Source organism: Podarcis muralis, chromosome 9 (genome assembly GCF_964188315.1).
Source record: "Podarcis muralis chromosome 9, rPodMur119.hap1.1, whole genome shotgun sequence".
In the NCBI taxonomy this organism is placed as follows: Eukaryota; Metazoa; Chordata; class Lepidosauria; order Squamata; family Lacertidae; genus Podarcis; species Podarcis muralis.
The window spans coordinates 38,732,597-38,750,347 of NC_135663.1; the positions used below are offsets into that span (position 1 = coordinate 38,732,597).

The 17,751-nt window shown below is 41.0% G+C and overlaps 1 protein-coding gene across 1 annotated transcript in view; it reads right to left on the reverse strand.

The window, feature by feature from the left end:
* Nucleotides 1-17,751, reverse strand: part of IQCM (IQ motif containing M) — a 76,186-nt gene that overhangs the window by 48,629 nt on the left and 9,806 nt on the right. The window contains exons 4-6 of the mRNA XM_028744559.2: nucleotides 10,880-11,004; nucleotides 7,951-8,021; nucleotides 202-391 (exon numbers count right to left, since the gene is read on the reverse strand). Coding sequence (XP_028600392.2) covers nucleotides 202-391; nucleotides 7,951-8,021; nucleotides 10,880-11,004 — 386 coding nt within the window. The remainder of the gene's footprint in view (nucleotides 1-201; nucleotides 392-7,950; nucleotides 8,022-10,879; nucleotides 11,005-17,751) is intronic.

Sequence of the window (17,751 nt, forward strand, 5' to 3'; positions counted from 1 at the left end):
CAAGAAGCACAGGACACAGGGCCAGAGCCTCCCGCACCAAGACAACTGCCTTGCCTTGCCTCATGGCAGTGCCAGCCCCGGATAATATTAATGCATAAGAATCTTCATGGTCAGCTGATCTGCCTAAAGCAAAGGGTTCATAGTTAAGCCTAAGCATAGCAAGCCTAGCCACGGCATGTCACCTAGCTTCTGATACAATACCTTCAGCCTTAATCTCTGCATTTTGCAACGAACAAGCCATCCTCTGATTGTTTTCTGAATAATAATGGCAGATGAAATATATTTATCCTTGGTTTGTCTTTTTCGGAGGTTTTTGAAAGCTTCAAAGATATCCAAGTGTGGCCCAATCCTTTTGACTTTCTCGTGAACTATACTGAGCGTACGCCTTCTCCTACAAAATATTTTGTTAAAAAACAGAAGAAAAAAGTTTAACATGTATGGAAACAAGGATGAATGCAAATGTTAACAAAATATACATTTCCACTGAAATACAGAAAACCATCTGTATTAATTGCATCCATCTGCATAAATTGCAAAGTTGCAATTTATACCCATTTCCTCTGAATCAATCTTTTTAAAGTTGAGACTCTAAAACAACCCCAACATTCACCAAATTTATGTGACTAATTTGAATACATGGGTCATCCTTAAATCTATATTATTTTTCATACCTTTCTTCACACAAACCCTTTTAGTGACTGCATAATAATAATAATAATAATAATAATAATACATACATACATACACACACAGACATGTGTTGGAAATAGTAGACTGAAAATTCAGGAGAACAACAGAGTAATAGTTTTTCTAAAGCAGTTTTACACCACTCTTCAGCCAAAATAGGTTCCCAGAGTAACTTATAGAGATCAGAAATGTCAGCCCACAGACTTCCTCTGTACAACTCAGTTAGTGCTCAGTCATTGTTGTTGTTTTTAATAACTTTTTATTAGCTATTTTAATAAGCATAATGCAAAGACTGGTCCTGCCTCAAACCCCAAGTGTTTCTCCCTGGCTCTCCCAGAGTTGAATGTGTCTTTATACTCTGATAATGCCTCTTGCTTGCCTGGAAGGAGGATGGAGAAGGGTGAGTACAGAAACCAGCCTCCTGTTCAAATGCACATTTGTTGTTCTGCCAACTTTTGCCTCTGGCCCTCCCCACCATCGGCATGTGGCCCTCAAATAGTGGCCCTTGCCCTTACTATACAGTAATCCTTCAGCTGGCAGATCTTCACCACTGGATTGTGCCTTAATGTAGAAGAAAAGCCGAAACAAATTAGAATTCTAAATTCATCAGGTTTAAATGAAGCCCAATGTGGTTTTTCTAAGGTATAATATTTGAAATGACTTTTTTAAAAAAAACAACAATAAAAAAAAACAAACTGTACTTTCATCTACATTGATATATATATTACTTGAATTAAACATTTTGGTTCAGCTATTGCCACTAATTAGTTTTGGCTGATTGTGAAGTATTTTGTATGCCCCATTTATAAAAGCTGTTTACCCATCTGTTAATAGGTTGGAAGTGATTAAGGGACATTTATTTTGGCTGTTGTAAAGGCCAAATAGATTTTGAGCTGAAAATATGTGACTAAACCAGCTGGAGGGGTTGCCAAGTTCAAAATCAGATGTCTGCCTCCTCCCTCTCCAATCACCTACCAACCCACATTCTCTCAAAGCAAATATTCTGCCTCCTTTAACAGGCCCAGCCTTCCTGTTTTGTCCAAATGTAATTTCTAGTGTAATTGCAATTTGCTTTGAGTTGGCCGGTGTCCTGTTAAACTGAGCCAAGAGGCTTCCACTTGCTGCACAGTGACCTTGAAGTAGAACTTCTGCTACATTCACTGAAATTGTGAGGACCTTCCATCACATATGGGTTGTAGGCCTACTGGGTACAGTTGCATTTTTTTATTGAAGATGGCATTCATCTTTTGGTGGTCTTTTCTTCTAAACTGGAACAGTTAGAGGGTTATACAAAGAATGCAAGGTTTAAAAACAAACCACAGCATAAAGAACATACCTAAAAGTGATATGAAGAGAAAAGTTTGAACATGATGTTATTGAGAAAGAACACAGCAAGGGCTCTGCTGCTGCATCAGGCCAGATGTTTATCTAGTTCAACGTTCTTGTTAAGTTGTGGGTGAACATATCAGACGACACAGTGATTCTTCAAACAGCTCTTGTTTATTCACAGGCCAGAACAGAACTGAACTGAAGGGTTCAGCCAGCCTGCTTATATAGAGCTCCAGTACAACGTTACTGTAACAACTTTCTGTAACTATCCAATCACTGAACATCACTTTTGATCCCTTATTTGCATATGTGGACCTGAACTATCTACAGTATCCCCCTGCTAGCCCAGGGTGAGAACTTCAGTACATAACAGTTCTGTTCCCACAATGGCCAACAAGACAGCACACTCCCCACCTACAAATTCCAGCTACAGGCCTAGTGCCCCGCAACAGCTCATAGAATAATCATAGAACTGTACAGTTGGAAGGGACCACAAGGGTTATCTAGTCTAACCCCCTACAATGCAGGAATCTTTCACCCAACATGGGGCTCAAACCCACGACCCTGAGATGAAGAGTCCCATGGTTTGACAACTGAGTGGCCATCTACTTTTAGACAAAACACAGACAGATTTGGCCTAGACATGCTCATTTTTAGCTAAGAATTGATTGTGTGTGTGTGTGTATTTGTACTACTAGACACTTATTACTTTCATTAAATGATTGGTTTGTTTAAAATATTTATAACCTGTTATTCGTGTTCAAAATGGTATCCCACAGAAGTTCACAACATAAATGCTTAAACCAGTAACATCATACAGCAGGGTAGAATTGCCTCTTATATTCTGAACGTAAGAGAGAAAGCTCAAAAGGAAAAACAAGAAATTATCACTTTTCTTCAAATGATTTGTTATCATCATCGTTTACATGTATAAACCCTTTTATCCCAAGGGATTGCAGAGCAGTATACAAATATTCCAATCAAATGCAAGATACCAGAACGTAAATGTTAAAACCATAAAACCAATAACCATCACAACTTTGTTCAGTAGAACACAGTGGGATTTACTTTTGAGTATATATGCATAGGATTGCACTGCACATTTCTTCCCATCCCAAAGATACATGCACTCTCAAAATCCACATTGCTTTGCAACCATTCTCTCTCTTCCAACCGACCCACTCACTCTTTTGGAGCGGGACTAAACAGATAAGGAGAATGAAGGGGAGAAAAAGAGGTTAGGTGGGACTCCAAGAATATACAAATCACTGCCAGCCAACAGAGTATGACATCATCCACATTCATTATATAGTTCTAAAACCTTTCTTAAGTATTTAAGTGGTAGATTGAATTTATGCCACATAAGACAATTTGGATGTATTAAATCACTGATGGCCTACCTTTCGTGCCAAGTGTGTGTCACAAGTCAGGTTCAAAGTATGAGTTAGAGCCACTGCAATATGTGTGGAGTACCTGTGCAGCTTCCCTGCCTCATCCCAAGGTCATAGTGTCCCTTGTGTGATGCTGTCTTGCCCAGTGACCTGGAGAAGTAGGCAGCAGTGGAGAGCAGGCAGGCTGTACAGGCCTAGCTCTCCTATCATAAGGCCTGCGGCTCTTTCTGTCGCTGTCCAGTAGCCATGTTTTCACATCACAAGAAGCCAGGATTCCTGGCTTTCCAGGACTTACTGTGAACGAGCATCTTCCTTTCATGTGCACAGGTAAACCCAAACGATGCTAGCTCGTTGTGGCATGAAAAGCCAGGATCCTGCCCCAGTTGTTCTCAAGCAAGTCAGAATTCATAAGCCAACTTCAAATCCTGATTTGCACTCCTGGTTTGCTTAAGAGTAGCAAACATAGATTTCAAGCTAACTATAACTGGATTGTTTTGAAAAAGGGGTGAGTGAATGGATTGTATGCGCCAGCATATTGTTCATCCACAGTAAACCAGTAATTTCAATTTATTGTGATGCGTGGACATGGAAAGTGTGTCTCAAATATGAACATAAGGAGAGCTTGCTGGATCCGGCCAATAGCCAATCTAGTCCAGCATCCTGTTTTCACAGTAGCCAACCAGATGCCTGTGGAAAGCACAACAGCAGAACCTAACTGAGCACAACCGCACTCTTCCCACTTTTGAATCCCAGCAGCCTGCAGTCAGAGCTGCTTGTGCAATTTTCTGGAACCTATACAAAGCATTAACCATCCATACATTTCCTGCTCTTTATTCACCAACATAGTGTAAGATCTTATAGAGCAGGTTGCCCACATGTGAAGCTATGAGGAGGCAGACAAATGGCAAATAATATTTTGCGCTGAGATTTCAAGTGTTCTATCGGTGCTGAAAGACGGTTCGTGAATGCCAGATATTTTTATGCCACCTACAATATAAACCTTAAAAATTAAAAGAAATCCATCAAAGGATCGTCACTTTCTTGGTACCATTTTACGGGAAGTTCTGTCAGCCTACTAACTTTAGTGATTCAGCATCTTTGAACTTCAGCAGATGAAAGGATTATCGCTGAAAGCATATTAATCTGCTGAGGATTAGCAGCAAACTGTTGGAGGACTTGAACAGAGAATAAATGGTTTATTTATAAACTGCAATAGGGTAGCAAAAAAATTCATACAATTTGTGCTGAACGAGAATGCAACATTTGGAGCACTAAAGCTGAAAGAGACAGAAACCAACATATGAACAATGTACGTGAGCTATACCATATATATTTATGATGGACCCAGGCAGCCCAGTCCTTTTATGAAAGGATGATACGGCTTTCCAGACTGTCACAGGCCCAAGCTTAAGTCTTCTACCTCCCTTTGTCCCACTCTCTCCTGCTTCCTGCAATTATGAAGGTGAGGCTATTTTATTTATCTGCTTTGAATAGTAGCTTCACAATTTCATTAAGAACAGAGATTCAAGAAGCAACTGTTGAAATAAAGAATCGATTAGGGGAAGGAACTGAGTACAAAAGGTATGTAGCTCTCTTGGGGCTACCAGCTAAACATACAGAAACCAGGATGATGCCACACAAATGAAAATATCAAGGATCCACTCCAGGGTGGAATCTACACACATATTTAAAAAAACACTGTGAAAATGCTTTTTTAAAAGCGTTTTGAAAAATACATTGAATTTGGCATAGCTCACTGTCACCATCTAGTGTCACATTTTTATATTGCACTTTACAACACATTTAAAACGTTTTATTTGCAGCTGTATTGCTGAGTCCCACATCTTTCAGAAAAGTTGCAATTTTATGATAGAAAAGGGGGTTACATAATTCTAGTAAAGGTAAAAGGTAAAGGGCCCCTGGACGGTTAAGTCCAGTCAAAGGCGACTATGGGGTTGTGGCATTCATCTCACTTTCAAGCCAAGGGAGCCAGTATTTGTCCACAGACAGCTCTCTGGGTCATGGGGCCACCATGACCAAACCGCTTCTGGTGCAATGGAACACCGTGACGGAAACCAGAGCACACGGAAATGCCATTTACCTTCCCGCCACAGTGGTACCTTATTTATCTACTTGAACTGGCATACTTAAATAATGATGATGTTTTGTAGTAGAATACAAAAAAAATTGATGGGGGGCAATAACTATACCACAATAGATGGTAAGTTCAAAAAGCCCCCTTACCACATTAATGTTGAGGGACGTTGTGTAATAATAGTATATTCCAATATAGTAATAATCAACAAGAGTAGCATTACCAGAGTTAGTTTTATTCCTTCTCCCTTCCAATCTGTTTTCCTCTTATGCCATGTGTTTTTTTGGCTGAAGAGTGGAATAAAAATTCTTCAAACAGATAAATGACAGAATGAACTAAGAGATGGCTTTTGTTTAGCCAGAATTCCCTGTGAAGATGCATTAATATCGCACTCCATATCTTATGGGATTGAATATCACATCAACAGTTCTTTTCAAAGGTTAAGTCATTGTGACACTTGAGTAAAACTAAGCTCTGGAGATTTCTAATAACTTTTTGGAGAGGAATTTATTATCATAGACATTCCATTACTTAGCTTTAAGGGTTAAAAATGCAGACACACATAACACACACATAACATTACACAAAGATCAGTAACAGAATAAAGAATCTCACTTATTACAGTTTCTACTATGTCATGCTTGTGGGACAACTAGGTCACTAATTATTATATCTCATATAAATTATGTATCACATATACATCATAATCAGAAAAAATACAGTGCTTTTTTTGAATTAGATCAGATGTTTTAATGGCCTCCGCACAAGAAATAAACAGAAACTATGGTGCAATATACTGTATTTGCACAATGATAGATCTGATCATATAAACCAGGGGTGGGAAACTTGTATCCCTCCACATTTTGTTGGCCTTCAATCCACATGAGCCCCAGCCAGCATGGTCAGGGATGGTGGGAGGTACAGAGCACCCACATCTGTAGAGGCAAGAGTTCCCTGTCCTTGATACAAATAAATATTTCAGTAAACGCGGTTTCAAGACAGACTAATTAAGGAAGGCATATAATTGAAAATGCAAAGCTTGAAGCTTATGTATGTCAAACTGATATAAAATAGGCTTAGGCACATTAGGGGGAAATGCACTTTCTTCTGTTTTCATTTGTTACATTTTGTAATGTGTTCCTGAACGGCAGCTGAATTTAAGAATACTAAACGGGAGCATTAAAGGGTTGTTCCAACTTTTCTGATAAACATTGTGTCAGAAGGTTGGGTGAAAAACGTGACATTTCGATTCTTTTAACACAACCAGCTTGCAAAATGTTAATGGCATGACACAGCAGAGGATAGTACCAACCACTGATAATGTCTGTCTCTGTTTTAGTGCCAGGTAATGGCATAGCCCAATCCAGCCCAGTCCTTGTCCACTAATGCTCTCCATATGGTATGCATGCCCTTCACAGACTATTGGGAAGGGGAAGAATAATCTCATTCCAGAGTGGAGTTCTGCACACCATCCCAGTGTTCCCCTGAATTTATTGGATTTATTTTTTATTTGGTTTTACCCTTTGGATAGGTTGACTTTATAGGAGCCTTCTGGTCATAGGAAACAGAAGGCATCCGTATAAATTCCTTCCTTTATTCTCCCCAAACCCAATTGGGAACTGTAATTCATCAAGGTTGCTATTCCCCTCACAGAACTACAATGCCCACAGTGGATTAACAAGCAATTTCTCTTCCCAGGGAACTCTGGGAATTCTGAGGAGAATAGGTTTCTGCCAACAACTCTCAGGACCCCTAAGAAACTACAGTACCCAGGATTCTCTGGGGGAAGCCATGATGGTTTAAAGTGGTGTGATACTGCTTTAAAGGTGTAGTGCAGATGAGCCCTCAGTTTAAAGAGAATAGCTAGGTATTAGAGCGATAGCAACTCCCAGGCACTCTCCTGGTGGTTCACCCTGAGAAAGGACTTTCCCTTTGCCATTTCTCAGTGTAAGGGGCTGAGGGTAGGAGGGGAGGCATGGAGACTGCCACTACGGCAAAATAAACCTAAGAAGGGTGGAAATAAAAAGGAGGCATGGAGTCATAGAAGGAAGAGGACTTGGGGAGGCAGGGGCAGAATCTCTTGCCCCAGCCCTTGATGCTGTTCTCACCATTTCACATTATGACTCATTTGGCCTTCAAGCACCCCACATATTCAGCGGCTTGGGTGGCAAGTAGCTTGGCCTTCCAGCACAGCTTCTGTTTGCATGTTTGATGCCAATACTTAACAGCACTGTGTAACAGCCCTAGGATCCACTTACCAGTGCAGAACCTCTATATCCTGCAGAGTTGAAGTGCGCCTTAAATCGTTACCAAAAATAATTTGAACCTGTTCCTTTCTTTTGCTTTTGGAAATTTAAGATACCTGACATTTAAAACACACACACACACGGCAAACAATCCAATAGCAAACTAGGTTGTGTCCTGTTTCAGAAATATAATTGAAAGCACCTGTAAGATTTCTTTGAAGGCTTCGGAGGCTCTTCAGAGCATATTTTCACTTTAGTTTCTCGACGGCGCCGCTGTGAAGAAAAGGACCGATTAACAGAATTGTTCAGGAGACATGCATGAGTATTCACTGTGACAGATCTTTCATGGAACAAAATGGTCACAAAGGAAGGGATACCCTTCAAATATATATGAGACAGCTACCTAACCACACATAAATAAATATTATTTTAAAGCATAGCTAATCCTGGGTGAAGGAAATTGTGCCAGAATGAGATCAATGCGATGAGGATGTAGTAGCAATTGCAGTACTGCTGTCACACACTCACTTCCCTGTTCATGCAGGAAGAGGAAGTTATATAAGAATCGGGGAATTGCCCCATTCACCAATTGCCTGGCTTTTAATTATATTTGTTTGTCAGGCCTAGGGATGCAATCTGATTCTAGGTACCTGTTCTGATTACAATTATAGACTCATCACCTGTACTGTTCAGTCCTTCAGTTGTTGTTGTTTTTAAAAATATCATTATTGTTTACATTTTTTAATAATGATTTCAGAGTTGGCTGCAAACTCAGTGAGCTAGTAATTGCCCACTGAAGTATGCATATTGCCTCAGGAGTACTGTGTGTTCAAGTGATGAGGAGGAGCTCTCTCTCTCTCTCTCACACACACACACACACACACACGTACGTACATACGTTACTGTTTTTTGACATTTTTTATTGTCAGCTGGCTGGCATATTAACAGCATATTGCCAAGCAAATGAGTGACGTGTTTCAATGGTTATAGGTTTGGATTTTGCAAAGGGAAAAATCCCTCCCACATCACGCACCACCCTCCCACTGCAAAGAGATTGACTCCTTCTTGAGAAAGACACCTGAAGTATTCTGAGCTGAGCCAAGGTCACATTAGTTCTAATCACACTTGTGTATTTCCACACACTCATTCATCATCAATATTTTAGGATACAGAGGTTTTTCCTCTTGGTCATAACATGCTCAGTCATAATGGGACTTCCTATAACATTGCAATAAACAATGTAATTAGAAAATATATGCACCAAACTCACATTTTAACACTCCCAACAAGCAAGTAAAGTCCATTTTTGACTACATTAATAAATATGATAGATTTACATTAAGATGCATGCCAGCGGCTGTGCTTTCTGTGTCCATTCAGCTAAGGGGGGTAGGCGGTATGTGAGAAAGGTTAACAATAAAATTCAAAACCTGAAGCACCTGATTAGGCCCACAAGCCAGGGGTTTTCCAACCCTGTTGTACAGCGTTGAATTTGCAATGAAATATCTTTGGATGGCCAGGTTAAGGGCATAAAAAAGACTACCTTGAAGAAGAAGAAAAACTGTTTATCATTGTAAGAAAAATAGGACAAACCGAAAGCAATATTTATTCAGGCGCCACCCCTCTAATTATTGCTAGGTTAGAGTATGATCCCCGTGTATTCCACTATACAATAAATCCCTTTAAATGAAGGGATCCCTTCTGTAAATGAAGCTATATACGATACTTCTGTAAATAAACCTCAGTGAATAGCCTTTCGCAGCTGAATGATTGGGTTCTATTTCCACAAATTCAGCTACAGAGATAACAGCCTCAGAGAGATAACATGTTAAATGCTCAGTAGCAAAGTTCAATAAATGAATTGGCTTTGTTTCTACATGAGATTTGCTGTTATCTCTTAAAGTGAGTTTGTTTAAATAATTACTTAAGGACTCAGCAGTTAACTACTCTAAATGAGGTGCTTCTCTCAAATTAAACAGCACAGTGCTAGCAATTTGCTTCTCTAATTATTATTATGACTTTAATTGAAGGAATATAGTATTCTGATTTTCCTCCAGTGAAGTGGTGTGCCCCTTAACTAGTGTTAATATTGATGGAACTGCTCTGATATTCTGAAGATATCATCTCATTGATTGTGGAACTGGTAAATTCAGCACCACATAATATAGGGAACTTAAGTACACTTTTTTGTACCTAACACAGGGCATCTTAAAGAACAGAGTTCATATTCAGTGACCAAAAACCTGCAGTTTAAAGACCAAAGCTAAGGCTCTTATGTTGGCTCAAGCTCTACAAGCCAAGAAATTGGAAGCCAAGGCAAATGCCTTAAGAGACATGTCCCGTAATTAGGAATGATGTCACAAATTGTACTTACTTACAATTTACACTCCACACACCCACCTTCCCCTAGTTTTTCAGGCTCAAATTCAGATTGGGATGAAGATGTGCCTGGGAACAGCAAAGATGCCTCATGCTGTGGTCCTTATGAAGCAACTGGGCCTTACTGTACTGCAAAATAATTCTTCCCTTGCATGAGTTGGCCTGTACTTGTTTGTTGGATCAGTGTGAAGTAGTGCAAGGGGGCTTTCAGCACAGGGTGGAGTGTGTGGAGGTGTTCAGTGGGGGATTCTATATATATGAGAGGGTTCGTGTATGAGAGGAGATTATAAGTAAAATTTAATTGTGGTGAAGGCTTCAGTGTAGAGTTGGATGTTTGATTGTGAAGTTTCATAGTGTAGCAGGGGTGTAGGGGAGGAAGAGGGCAGCAACCCAGAACAGAACAGTAGCATAGGATGAGGGAGTTAAATCTCCACCCCACATAATTTTCTCTGTGAGAATCTCCACCTTTGCTCTGTTTTTTATTTGCCCCATTAGGAAAAACATATTTGCACATCAAGTATGGCCTGAGGTTTGAAAACATACAGCTAAAGCTCACTAGGTTCACACACATGAACTCCTCTATTCTTTAATATGAACTCTGAAGACTTAAGATTGCTCTCCACAAGCATACACAGATCAAGACCACGCAATAAACTTCTGTTCTTCATAATCCGGCTCCATAGTGTCAGAGCATACTTCCTAAACTCTATGGGACGCTTCAGAAGCTGCGGGGAAATCCAACTATGACTTACCATCTTGTCCCTTTGCCTTTTCGTTATTGCTTTCAGTCTTTCTTGATGTTCCTTACTAGTGAGCGATGAGTATGGAGGCATAGTATCTGATAATACTACCCCTCTCCAGTCTTGGTATGTTCTTCCTATTGGGAAGATCACTGAAATTTACCATACATCAATGCCGTAATAATCAAGACAACACAACTTAGTAGCAAGATGTGTGTGGGCAAAACCACATCAAATGATGCAAACTGAGTAAAAGCATACTAGACTTTTATTTTTAAAATATTTCCAGTCTTTCTGTCTGATGCTATAAGGAGGAGAATCTGTGGAAGATGAGCCACATGCCTCTGCCAGAGCTCTGAAAGAGGTCAATTTTCAGCAGGTAACATTTTTCCCCTTACAGTTTTCATTGTAACACACCTGTGGGTATTCTGTGACCTACAGAGCTTCTAAAACAGACAGTGGATACTTTGGAATACATTTCTTCTGCCAGTCTGACACAACCCCCCCCCAAAAAAAACCCAACCATGTTCATATTTCCATCTTTATGCACCTCATCTGTTCATTCTTGGCTGCTGAAGGCAAAATTGTTAAACCGGCCCTAGGAATCCAGCATGGACATCAGCATTGACAACTGGCAAGTAAAAGGCAGTAGAGGGCTTTATGCAGCATGAGTTATAACTATAGCTTCAGAAATGCTGAGCCCAGAAGCGTGAGAATGGCCAGTCAGCTGACCCAGGTTTCAATAGAATTAAACACCAATTAGAACCATTACTGGGAAAGACATCAGGTCCTATTCAAATGTTTTGTTATCCTAGCAGAACCTGACCATGCCACCACATAGCTTCCAAGTGTCCCGATTTCCCAGAGACAGTCCAGGAATTATGAAAATCATCCCACCTTATGATCTGATCCTGGAATGTCCCTATTTCCCCCATCAGTGCAGCCACCATCAAGTTCAGGGAAAAGGATGAGCCAACGCTTATCCCAAGCAGTGGTGGTGGTGACGGAGTTGGAGACAGCTGCGAGGGAGAATCCTATTGCCTCTCCACGGCCTTTCCTTTTGCAGAGCAAAAGGAGTCTTGACTAAAAAAAGGGGGGAAATGCTATGTGTGTCTATGTCTAATAATGGCCCTTTCTAAAATATATTTATTGCTGTGTGTTTTTCTTTTTGTAAATCTACCGGAGAATAAAATAAAATCGGGACTGAAGGGTTTTCACAGGATGGTGGAGGGTGTGTGTGCTGTGTCCCATTGCTGTAGTGGTAGTGGACCAGGGGCCAAAGATGTCCCTTCAACTCTCTCTGTCTAGCCTTTAGTGCTCTCATCAACTGTGCCCTCTCCCCAGGCCACACCGCTCACCTGACCTGCTTTAATGCCCCCCCCCCCTTTGAGTGTGTCCTTGAACTCTGGTAGTACTTCTTGCTTGCCTAGGTGGAGAAAACAGAAAGCTGTTTATGTGTAAACTGTTGTAAAATTAGGATTTGCTGCTCCACGCATCTTTGCCTCTGGCTTCACCTATCCTTGGCACATGGCCCTCAAAAGCTTGCCCAGAAGGGAATGTATACCCTGATCTGAAAATGGTTCCCCATACCTGCTCTACCAAAACCAGAAATTATAGGGTTATGGCAGGCCCAGTTGGGTTGAATTACAAGGCCTATATGCTTTACTATGTCAAAGCAACAACACAAGTGTCATTTTTCTTGTGATGTTGTTAAAAAGATAAATACTATATCCTTATCTTGTCAGTGCCAGTCAAAAGCTCAACTGCAATCATTCCATACTTGTCTAATTCCCTTCCCCAAGTTAAACGCTTGCATGGTTATAACAGTAATCTAATCCTTCAGAGTCTTACTTCCGGCAAAGCAATAAAGAACTGGGAAGAACCAACCGATTTCAGCAGCACTATTCCTCGGTGACCATTTAATTCAAAATTTGTGTTATCTTTCCATAAACTCTCACAATAGTTTAATACCTTTTTAATTGGACATTTAGCTTTAATCTTTAGGCACTTACAAACAATTAAGTGCTGGAAGATAGAATTAACAGCTACCAGTTTATCTGTATAATTAGAAAAATGAGGAGGGAGGATCTTATGTCAGTTCAAATCCTAATTATTTGAATAACGGTGTCGTGAAGGGTTGATTTGGACAGTTTAGATTTCACCTAATCGAGTTGTCTAAAATGGAAGAATATAATTGAATAGATCAAAATACTGTATTTCTAAATAACTTGTATACGGGGCTGAATTCATGTTCATTTTCTTTTGAACTGTAAATAAAGGAAAATAACTCCATATTTGCACAAACATGGCTATGATGTCAAATCACTAAGTCATCTATAAAAAACCAATACATTTCATGTATAAGTTCTTGCAAATCAGAAATCATCTATAACAAATAAAACTTGATAAGCACTGGATCTAAGAAGCTACTAGATGTAACAGACTGCGAAAGTGATCAGAATTCCAAATAGCATTGCAACTGATAATGTAAGATGCAATATGGCTATTAATGGTATGGTAATGTGTCATGTTTTTAAATGGCATTTATTTCCAGGAGGACTGTGGTATCTGAGAAACTGGATTTTAGCTGAAGAAGTAAGAATCAAATTGTGAGCAGGAACATCCCTTCACTGGGTGCCAATTCCACATGGTGAATAAGAGGTTGCAACAGACCTGCAGAATTCAGCCCAGCTCTTGTCAGCAATGTAAGGGGCCCAGAAGGCAGGCGGAATTCCCTCCTTCTATTCCAGGGCCAGCAAATGTGATGCTATCCAGATGTTGCTGGACTACAGCTCACATAAATTCTGACCATTAACCATACTAGCTGGGGCTCATGGGAGTTGCAGTCCCTGTCCCTAACCAAGCCCTCTTTCAATTCTAGCAGCACATAAATGAACAGAGAAATTCAGTCAGTTGGGCTAGAGCAGAAGGGAAATAAATACGGAAGCACTCAGGCAAGGAGAGTTGTCTTCTAATTCCACGGAGCTTAAGAAGTTGGAAGGGAGAAGAAGCATTAACTGCATGCGTTCCAAACACATGTTCTAGTGCCTGCTGTCAGTCCACCCAGGATGTCGTACTTCCGCTATTATGGTTCATCACATGCACTGGGTGTGCAAGGCACAAGTTCTCATCTCAGGTCAGGACACAAGTCAGCTACCGTATTTTTCGCCCTATCGGACGCACTTTTTCCCCTCCAAAAATGAAGGGGAAATGTGTGTGCGTCCTATGGGGTGAATGCAGGCTTTCGCTGAAGCCTGGAGAGTGAGAAGGGTCGGTGCGCACCGACCCCTCTCGCTCTCCAGGCTTCAGGAAGCTATCCCCCCAGCCCAGCAAGCTCCCAGAGCGATGCCAAAGCTGCGCGCAGCTTCGCCATCGCTCTGGGACCCGTTCTGGGGGCTGGGATCGGGGGAAGCTCCGGCTTCCCCTGCCTGCAGCCTCGCAAGCTCCAAGAGCGATGACGAACATGTGCGCACCTTCGCCAGCGCTCTCTGACCCGCTCTGGGGGCTGGGGGTGGGGGAAGCTCCGGCTTCCCCCGCCCGCAGCCTCGCAAGCTCCGAGAGTGATGGTGAACGTGCGCGCACCTTCGCCATCGCTCTCCGACCTGTTCTGGGGGCTGGGGTCGGGGGAAGCTCTGGCTTCCCCCACCCCCACCCCTGCAAGCTCCGGGAGCGATGGCGAAGGTGCGCTCACCTTCGCCATCGCTCTCGGACCCTTTCTGGGGGCTGGGGTCGGGGGAAGCTCGGGCTTCCCCCGCCCCAGCCCCGCGCCTGGGGGGGGGAATAATTTTTTTCCCCTTTATTCCCCCCCCAAAAAAAAATCTAGGTGTGTCCTATGGGCCGGTGCGTCCTATAGGACGAAAAATATGGTAATTCCAACAGCACAGGCTGCGCAGGTGCAATTGGCTATATCGCACTCAGTATATGCCCCAACACTTCCTTCCCTTGTGCTATGCAGGCAACTTTATGACTACATTTCACCTCCCCCCCACCAAAAAAGTGCTCTCTGTATGCCCTTTCAACACCTACTGCATTCTTTTTTAAACTGTTTTCCCTGTGAATTTATTGATATGCCACAAGTCCAGTATCACAGTCTGCATTCACAGTTATATTGCACTTAACGTATGTCTAGAGGGTTCCTTTCCTTGTACCAGGCAAACAATCACATGACTGCATATCTCTTTTCTTTTGGCAGAGTACTCTAAATATCCTCAGAGTCTGCCTGTTCTGCCAGCATGCACGGCCAGCTACTGTCTGCAGGGCCTATTTCGTTGCAAGGCATTTGTGATCTGGTTTGCTCAGTGTCTCCCAGCCCTTGCACAAGACATACTGTACAGGAAACATCACACAGTTTGACTTATTGAATGAGGAGTGCCAAACAAAGGGGGGGGGCATTTTTTTGGATTCTATATGATCTACTTAAGTGTCACTATCTCAAAAGAGGCATTCTGTTTGTGAAAGAAAAAAGTAAGAAAGTCTGTTCGAAGAGGGCACCTGCCAGTCATGGATTTGTGGAGTACTTGAAAGAACAATTATTGTATTTATTTCTTATTAATTTATTTATTTATGAATTTATTTCTTATATATTGAGACACTCTTACAAACAAATGTTTTGAAATTAAGTACAACCAGGTTAATTACAACGAATAAATTAATTGCTCCCCAAATAATTGGGGCAGCTTTTTAATCAATCAAAAGATATTTAATTGCTTAGTCAACTAAATGTTGCAGCTGATATACATACAGATGAGCATATTTCAATCTGTTCATTCACATACATACACACACACACACACAGAGAGAGAGAGAGAGAGAGAGAGAACACCTGGCCCACAAAGTTAAGAATTTTCAGAATTGTTTCATCTTAAAACCAGCCAATTTGTGTAAGACTCACAGTGGCAGTGAGTTATGGTACTAAAAAGAATCAACAATTTACCAAGTACAGCTCAATTTATCAAGCTAATATCCAGTTACCATCAGCCTCAGAATTATTTATGCAATCCAGTGCACCACAAGCAGAAAAAAGGAACAATCAAGTTATACCACCCTAAAGTGCATACAGACCGAACCATTCAAAATTGCAGGGAATGGAGCCAAGACCTATTTTATAACGAAAGGGACAAATTATGTGCCAATCGAAGCAGTCAATCCAGTGCCATGATAAATTCCATCCTACTCGTAGGTAGCTATATCTGTATCCGTTGAGCATGAAAAGAAAACCCACCCTGATCTGTCCAAGGAAATGTCAACAAGTGAAGTCAATTATACTAAAAGGAATGAGTCTCTACTGAGGCAGGGCAGGTACCTTCCATCAGTTCATTTCAACAGATGATTTCACTCCATTTCCATTTTGTTCTCTTAATTAGGCTGATACCATAATATCTGAGATACCTGCCAGAACAAGGACAAGTGCCAGCCTGCAATACCTCTAATGGCAAGTACTTCCTAACATTATAATTATTGAATGATTCTCATTTTGGGGGCCAAGCGACTAAGTGACCACGTTATGATAAACATGGCACTGCTGATAGGAATGGTTACTTTTAATAGCTCAAAAACATACACCAACATTTGCTCATTTCTTTATTTACAGGATTTATATCCTGCCCTTCATCAGAGGTAACCTTGAGGTGGGTAACAGCAATTTAAAATATGGCGGGGGAGCACTGGCATCCCACACTGAATTCACATTGTTGTGATGAGGGGGGACACCTCTTCAGGTAATCAGGTCACAAGCCATTCAGAGTTTTTTTATGTCAAGGTGAATGCTTTGAATTAGGTTCATTCATGGATAAATTGCCAGGGCAAGTGTTCAAGAACTAATGTTATGGGGGAGTGGAAATGCCATCAGAACTACCTGGAGTTTCCAAGCCATCTTCAAGAATAGCCACATATACAGTGAGTTACACTGAATAATCCAATAGCTGCAGTGGCACATAAAAACAATTTCAAAATAAGCCTCAAGGAAATATAGATAATAAGTCTGGAGGAGATATAAATAGCATTAGAAGCAATCAGCAGCATCTGATTGTAAAGCTGGCTTCTGCTCATCAAAAAACAAATATTAACCCTTACCACACAACAAAGGCCCAGAACACCCTTCTGCCTTAGCCCACAGTCATGTTACTTACCTTTGTGTACATTGAATATTAGCTGCTGGGAAAACAACAGCAGGGAATGGGCGACTGCACTTGTGTCCTGCTTGTAAATTTCCAATAGGCATCTGGTGGAGCACTATGGGAAACAGGATGCAGGACTAGATAGGCTTTGAGGCTGATCTTATGATCTTAGAGAACTATTGCCTCCATGTCCTGCATTTGGGATGTTCAGAAGCATCCAGCTGGCCACTGTAAGGAGGAGAAGGAGGCTGAACCAGGTGGACCTTTCCTCTGATCTAGCAGGTACTTCTTACTTCTTATTCTTTCTTTCTTTTTTCATTATTGGCCATCTATTACAGCAGAGAAACCAAATGAAGAATGGACTTTCCCCCTAACTCATTAACCTGACTCAGAGTATAGCATATTGATGATAAATGATGGCATTAATCTTAGAATATTAATTTCATCAAATTAATTTTAAAGCATTTGATTAATTTAGAATGGGTGCATCACTTTTATTTGCAGAGATGAAATATCCTTAAATGCACCAGTCAGTCAGCCTTATATTTTTAGCGAGTGGTGCTGTATCAAAGGTAAATCTTGTTTGTTTATTCTCTTCAAAATGTACCAGACAGACAGAACAGAGAAAAATAAAGCTTCTGAAAGATCACTCACAAAGGTTTGCTTTTCAGGGGTTGATATTACAAGCAATTAGCGTGACATTTAATAAATGACATTTCTAAGAACTGCTAGAGCTGACTTAACAGGCAAACAGAACAACCTTGTTTT